This window comes from Gigantopelta aegis, chromosome 9 (assembly GCF_016097555.1).
Source record: "Gigantopelta aegis isolate Gae_Host chromosome 9, Gae_host_genome, whole genome shotgun sequence".
Taxonomy (NCBI): Eukaryota; Metazoa; Mollusca; class Gastropoda; order Neomphalida; family Peltospiridae; genus Gigantopelta; species Gigantopelta aegis.
Genome location: NC_054707.1, coordinates 46,625,190 through 46,633,191, shown reverse-complemented (window position 1 = coordinate 46,633,191; position 8,002 = coordinate 46,625,190). Strand labels below are relative to the sequence as shown.

Sequence of the window (8,002 nt, the reverse complement as noted above, 5' to 3'; positions counted from 1 at the left end):
TATATATATTATTATTATTATTATTATTATTACTATTAGAAATATATTTCATTTTGTATTATTATTATTATTAGACCTTTTTTGTTTTGATATTGTACATATAAATTTTCTCCTCATTTTTCTCATTATATAAAACTCGTCAGTTTTAGTTATTACATCATCAATTTACCTTGGTAATTCTTGTTGATTGGCTCGTTATGTACTATTACGTCATTTCCAAGTGCCAAATGGGATAGCACATGCGAGACAGTGAGATTCGAAGGATAGTCTAATTGTGTGCACTGTAGGTTCAATACATAACTATAACTGGATTAATTACCTATATGGGTTACAAGAAACGATTATATAAATATCGTATTTTTCCACGCTATGTTTGACATTTGTAATAACAATACCTTGAAAACGGTTATGGCACACGTCTGACGTCACGTATTACATAGCAACTGCAAGCTTGCGGTAGCCGCGGTTTATGAAAGTGACAACATTCAAAGTCATTGTAGTTGACATTGCTGAATTTTATTAACATCGATTGTGAAGCGATTACAAATATATTTAACGTTTGTTAAAAATGACAGTTTGTGAATAATAAATAAAGTATAACTTTCGCGGGAGTGTCATACGAAATTTATTAAACTCGTTTGGAAATTGCTATACACCCATCGATGACGATCGGGGAATAAAACAAATCCCAAACTCGTTTATTAAATTCCGTACATCATGTGACACTCCTAATCTATAAATATTACCTATAGATAATATTACACGAGTGGCCGTTGGATACCATTTATATCACAACTAGCTGGTTTTAAACATGTATTTAACGAGCGAAAGAGAGTTGGATACGTTTTTAAAGTTTTTTCAAAGTAGAACTAATATGTTGGCCGTTTCTTAAGCACAATTTTCAGATACACCCATCGCACTGTCCCTTTGGGACGACTTTCTCAAGTTTAAATTCCCATCTTATATCCAAATGTAGTAGGACTAGTAGTTAAAATGTTTAGAAAATATAACTAAAGTTAAAACTTTGGTACGTTGATATACCTCCGGTTGCGGATATTTTATAGTGCTTAACGTTGTAGTACATATGATAGCTTACACGTACATTTGATTATCAACGCAGGATCTTGCATTGTAGCAACTAGTTTCGAATAAAGACCTAGCCGTTACCAAGCAGTGTTTTAAAAATAGTATGTATTGTAAATTCAATTCTGATTGGATGTAACCATTTGATACGCGGATACTCAGTTAACTACTAGTGATGGTGGCCATCATGGATTTGTTCCACTCATCATCTCTTGAAAAATTGCAATCCTATTTTTTCTATACCTCAATGAAATAGAATTTTCATTTTAACAAACAAGTGACATGAAAGAGCTTTGGGGGGAGGGGGGGGGGGGGGGGGAGCCGCCGGGGATAAATTTTAAAAGTTCATGCTAGTTGTCTGTACGATATCCTATTAGAAACCATGTATTAGTCTTGAATTATCAAAGGCCGTCGTATGTTTTGTCCTGTCCTATCCTGTGATATAGTGCATACAAGCGATCTCTTTCTGTTACTGGGGAAATTTAGCGAGTTTTCTTTGAAGTCTACGTGCCAGAATTACCAACTGTTTGAAACCCTATAGCCGATGATTAATAAATCAATATGATTTAGTGATGTCGTTATGAAACAAAACAAACTTTGAACTTTAGTCTACACTTTGGTTGAGACTATCGATGACGCAAAACTACTGTAACAATGGAATATCTACCCCGTGTCCACATAATGCATACACACCAAGATAAGAGCACTTATTAACAAGCGACGAACAACACACGTCCACCCACAAGAGAGCGGACAACCGGCATTGCATCCATCAGTATCACAAAAACAAAACGTCGCGTCAAAATTGTCAGCGTTCGTCCAATTATGGCATCCATTGGACTCGTTCAAGTTCTGCAGTGAGCCAGGCTGGTAACACGCCCTTATGACGCCAATCCATTCCTCGCCTTTGAAAAAAGAAAGAGAGAAAAATAAATGTATGTATTAAGAACATAAATTGTTACGTATATCAGGCGCGTGTGTAGGGGGTCGAAACGTTCCTGCTCATAGCGAAATATTTCTTCGAAATATATTTTTCGGTGGAACATAACTCGACCCCCTAGAAAGTTGTGTGTGCAGGAATTAATGCAGAAGGGACCTAGACTGGTCAGACAGACATGCAAACATACAGAAACAGTCACCGCCACGCTTGTTTATAATGTAATACGCAAGGTCTTTATAAGTTTTCGATCGTTCTGGTCGATACTTATCTTTTAATCTGCACTGTCGACAGCCTTTTGTTTTGTATTTACCCGATGCCGCACTTCTTTTTGCACTCCGGTTCAGTTGACTACCGTGTGACGCCGCTGACTTGATCACTTAATATAGAAGTGCATATATAGACAACGGCCGTGTATATAGCCTCGGCTAATGGGGATTGGATATCTACACGACGGCCGTGTGTATAGCCTCGGGTAATGAGAATTGGATATCTACACGACGGCCGTGTATATAGCCTCGGCTAATGAGGATTGGATATCTACACGACGGCCGCGTATTTAGCCTCGCGTAATGATGATTGGATATCTACACGACGGCCGCGTATATAGCCTCGGGTAATGAGGATTGGATATCTACACGACGGCCGCGTATATAGCCTCGGCTAATGAGGATTTGGATATCTACACGACGCCGTGTATATAGTCTCGACTAATGGGGATTGGATATCTACACGACGGCCGCGTATATAGCCTCGGCTAATGAGGATTGGATATCTACACGACGGCCGCGTATATAGCCTCGGCTAATGAGGATTTGGATATCTACACGACGCCGTGTATATAGTCTCGACTAATGGGGATTGGATCTCTACACGACGGCCGTGTATATAGCCTCGGCTGATGAGGATTGGGTGTCAACACGATGGCCGTGTATATAGCGTCGGCTAATGAGGATTGGATCTCTACACGACAGCCGTGTATATAGCCTCGGCTGATGAGGATTGGGTGTCTACACGACGGCCGCGTATATAGCGTCGGCTAATGAGGATTGGATTTCTACACGACGGCCGTGTTTTGGAGGAAAGTCCATTGTAAGGCTACCACACCCCATCTAAACTGTCCCGTGTATACCATGGGTTATAGCTAGTATAGAGATAACTCGGCTTTATCCGGCGAATGTTAAAATTGTGAATGCCGCGAGGCTCTATTATTGATTCATTCAATCCTTCATGCATTCATTCATTTGTTCGTTCATTCGTTTATTCTTTCGTTCATTCATTCGTTCGTTCATTCATTCGTTCATTCATTCATTCGTTCGTTCGTTCATTCGTACATCCATTCATTCATTCATTCATTTGTTCATTGACTCATGACGAATAGACCACCAATGACGGAGACATAAAACAGTGTTCGAATACCTTTCTCGTCTATTATGGGTGGCTGAATCTGCTTCCCACATTTGGCGTTGTCTATGACACATTCCTCCGCCGTGAACTGGTAGAACTTGAACGTTTCGCCACAAGCGCCATTCGAGGCACTGTTACAGACGTAGCATTTCAAGGAGACACCTAGGGGAAATAACAAGCATATATATAATTGTTTATACTATAGCCTAGTTCTATTAGAACGTTTCGCCGCAAGCGCCATTCGAGGCACTGTCAAAGACGTAGCATTTCAAGGAGAAACCAACGGGAAAAAAAACAAGCATGTACGCTCATTCTCAATAAATAGTTGCATTTAGCATATAACATTTCTCAAAATTAAACTTAACTTTATGTATGCTGGCCATGTTAATTTTTACAGACAATGTATTATATTAACCAGACAAAACAATATCAGCATATAAATGCAATTCCTTTGTTATCAAATTTTCAAAAGCAAATGTGAACAAATATCTCAAAATCTGTTAAAGTAATGTACGTTATTACACATACCCAACGACGTGTGACTGCGTACAATCTTCAATTTATGTATGTTATCACGTATCGCATCCATGTTTGCAATTGTGAGTCTCTTCTGTAGCTTTAGGTAACATGGATTACGACGCAACGCAAATAACAAAGGCTGTGTACGAATGTTATAGTTAAGTGTTATTTTAAAACTGTGAATGCTAAGGCCTTTATTAATTAATATTGCTTTTCAATTGTTGCAATCAGTTAACTGTTAAAAGTATGACATCAACATTATTCAAATCCATAGCTGATACATACGTAGACTAGATGGACAGCATTAAAAGTCAAATTGTCCCATTATATTATAGTGTAATAGGTAAAATAGTGTTGATGTTAAATGTAACGTACATTACAGTGGTTTAAGTCATGAAATAAAATATTCAAGAAGACATGTTAATAAACTCAAAGTGTGAAAATATTATGCTTTTCACTGTTTTAGAAATATCAGTAATCATCCTGTAAGTTGAAGTCTTTTCAATTCAGAGACAATATCTGTAACGTACATTTCTCTGGAAACACTACTATGAACACAACAAGAAATAAATCGAAGTAATCAGCATTTAAACGCCCCGAAAATGCTTCATAAACAACTACTTTCATCTAGGAAAAGTACTAGTAGCAAACATGATAGTTACTTCTTGAAGTCGGCCATTAACTTTATTGATCGGTAACGGACATTACTGAGACGCAAGCCAGTCTTCAAATGACGTAAGCACCAACTCTCTGTGATTCCCATTAAATTTCAACATTCTGCGCGACTTGCCAGTGGGGAGAGGCTCGTCTATCTTGCACAGAATGTCTTTTCTGGCGACCCAAATTTCATCGCGACGTATTGGCCACTGGAAAAGCATTTTCTTTTTTTCAAGAAATGTGATTTGAATTTCGTCGTCCTGGGTATCAACATCTAATATTTTCTCTGGTACACAGCGCTTACGTAATCTCCAACGGAGAGGTCCAGCTGTGCATTCAACTGTACCGGTTCTGTATTGATCTCGGCAGGACCAACAGCAGAAACATCTGCTTCTGGATCTTCGTCCAGTTGAGCAGGAGGACCTTTTTCAGCAAGACTGTCATCTAAGCTCTCCATTTCCCACGTTTTACACAGACCCATTTCTAGACAAGCATTGCAGTAACAGTTCACATCTCGCACAGCAACTGTGGAGTTAGCAAGACCTGCAACAGCATGGACTTTAAATGTTCTCTTTAGAACTTTAACATTTCGTTTGGAAAGTAGTACTGCTTGGGTTTGACACTCCTCTGACGTGACGTACAGAAATCGAACTCCTTTCATGCTTGAACCAAGAGCCCAATCCATGAATGTTTTGGCATCCTGAATAACTGTTCTCCCACTTCGTACTGCCTCATCTGCCATTCTTTTCGTTGTCCCACCCAATCCATCGCAAGGTCCCTTTCCGTGTCCCACCTCAAAGTAATTCCAACGAGCATCAACCCCATACATATCTTTATGGTTAGCTACTGAATAGAATATCTGTTTGTTCCGATATTAACTAGTTGGTCCGTCTGTCCAGTAGTGAAGCACGCGCAGGAGAGGGTCTATGGCTTTTAGTTCAGGAATGACTGCTTGGAGTATAGCGTGAACAGTGGCTGCTGAATGGGACATCTCGTCTGACACGACTACAACACTTTGATGAAGTAGTTCATGATCGTTCTTATAGTAAGCAACAATTGGATGCAATGTGACGCTCGTCTGGTTCCAGTAAGCACTTTGGATTTCTTCAACTGATTTACAACCATAGTTCTGTGCAAAGTCCATTTGAACAATCATATGGTGTTGTGGAAGATGTTCCTTCAACTTGCGCACTTCGTCGTATTGTGTCTTAACTCTTGATACATGCCCTTGGAACTCCTCTGCCTGGGTGTTTAGCAAAGCTTTGAATTGTGGCTTATCCACCTCTGTTTTTACTATCCTCATTACATTCTTCTTGCGACCTTTCTCAACAATCTCCATATTGCATGTAGACTTACCGACAATGCTTGATACTTCACTAAAACCACGTTTCTGACGTTAAAACAGTGTGTTCATAATGGCTGCCTCAGGGCCAATAACTACGAATGTGTTCTCATCTGCAGTTAGGTGTGTTGGCTCAATAAAATTTTAATTTCGTACATTACATTAACGTACATTTCAATAACGTACATTACAATTACACACTCTATTGAACATGTAGTCATTTGTTTTCGAAATTTGTACAATAAGTATGGACAGTCTAAATACGCCTCCTGGACAATTGAATTGCATGTGAAGAAAAATCTGCTGTACTTTTGATTAGATCATGTTAGGTTGTCTTGTACATTACATTCTTATCCATAACCACCATTATTCTGATACATTAATGCCTGTAATACGACAACATGGTTTTAACATGAATGTATTCACTGTCGTACCAATACATATGTCAGTAATGTTCAACTTATATCCAATATGGACAGTGCATGTGCTTTACATATACGTGTGTGCAAGATTCTGTATCTTGTGTACTGGTTTAGTTTTAAACTGACGACATGTACGTTATCATCTATGGTAACACAAAAACAATCTTCAAAAATATTCCCTGTATAAAAATATAGTGCTCTATAATCAAACATTATAAAATTAATCTTGGTGAATACCCTATATCTGTATACCTTTACCGGCGCTACATAAACTGAATGTAGATCAGACTGGCGACAGTAACGTACATTACATATTGGACTATTTCTTCTACCTAAGCTTCCCTGTTGATCACACAGGGAGTAACCTAATGAGTGATTAATCAACTCCTGGTGGTTACACATTGTACCAAATCATCAGACAAGCAATGAACGCTGTATTTTTCTGTAAAAAAGCCGGCGACACGAATGCAACCATTTATTGAGAATGTGTGGTATATAATTGTTTATAGTTCTATTAGAACGTTAGTTAAACCATGTCCAAGCACCCTGTTTGTTAGCCAGAGTACTCTGACTGTAAGATAGCTAGACATGTGTAAGGTGATACGCTAATAGCCGTCCAAATGTCCGTCTAGCTATCTTACAGTCGGAGTACTCCGGCTACCTGTTTGTTAGCAGTTTTGGCTGCGATTCTACTGCACCCTAACAGACACGCAAGTGTTGTAGTTTCAAGTTAAATATATCAACCAGAGGTGATTTTTCAGGTTTTCATCTGACTTCAGCCTTTTCGTGCAAAACAATTTTCACAAAGTAGATTGGATTTGAACTAAAATACTGAATGATTACCTTTATTTCTTACACACCAGTTGGTGAGAACACCATACGTATTTTTTAAAACACATGGTTGTTTACACATGCACGCGTGTTAAAGGGACATTCCTGTGTTTGCTGCATTGTAAAATGTTTCCGACTAATAAAATATTTCTACGATTAAACTTACATGATAAATATATTTTTTTGTTTAGAATATCAGTGTCTGTATATTCAATGTGTTTCTGGTCGTCTTAATATTTGTAAGAAGCCAAACTAGATTTTAGGAAATAAAATGAAATTTAAACTAGTACAAATATTAGAACGATCAGAAACACGTTTAAATAAAACGAATTAACAATAAAAGCTAATGTTTCAATATTCAAAAGAATTCCCCACAAGTCGGTGCTAACTGTTAATCTTGCCTTTATAAATAATCTAGGACTAATTTCATATGGCATTTGTTGCGTGTGTCATCCAATCAGATTACTCTACAGCGATGTATTGAATTACATCTGCAACTGCCGAAACAAAACGGTAAAAATTATCATCGTTTTGTGCGTTTGGTCGTACAACAAAGAACATCTGTATATAACCAGAATGAAAGGAATCTTAGACGGCAAATAACGACTTGAAAACAAAGTGAAACTCGATAGAACATTATCTGTTCAAAAATTCCATTACAATTATTTTCCTCAGGTGTTTTCCGGAGTAGTCAATCTCAGTTACGCTAATGATGAGATTAGACGTGCAATCTTGTTCTCTCAACTTACACCCCCCCCCCCCCCCCACACACACACACGCCTGTTGGGGGGTGGGGGGAGGGCT

At 38.4% G+C, this 8,002-nt stretch overlaps 1 protein-coding gene across 1 annotated transcript in view; it reads right to left on the bottom strand.

Moving 5' to 3' along the window:
- Positions 1–133: 133 nt before the first annotated feature.
- The window catches only part of LOC121382177, a 75,388-nt gene continuing 67,519 nt past the window's right edge, over positions 134–8,002 (bottom strand). Inside the window, exons 2-3 of the mRNA XM_041511698.1 lie at positions 3,440–3,589; positions 134–1,988 (exon numbers count right to left, since the gene is read on the bottom strand). Coding sequence (XP_041367632.1) covers positions 1,747–1,988; positions 3,440–3,589 — 392 coding nt within the window. The 3' untranslated portion in view covers positions 134–1,746. The remainder of the gene's footprint in view (positions 1,989–3,439; positions 3,590–8,002) is intronic.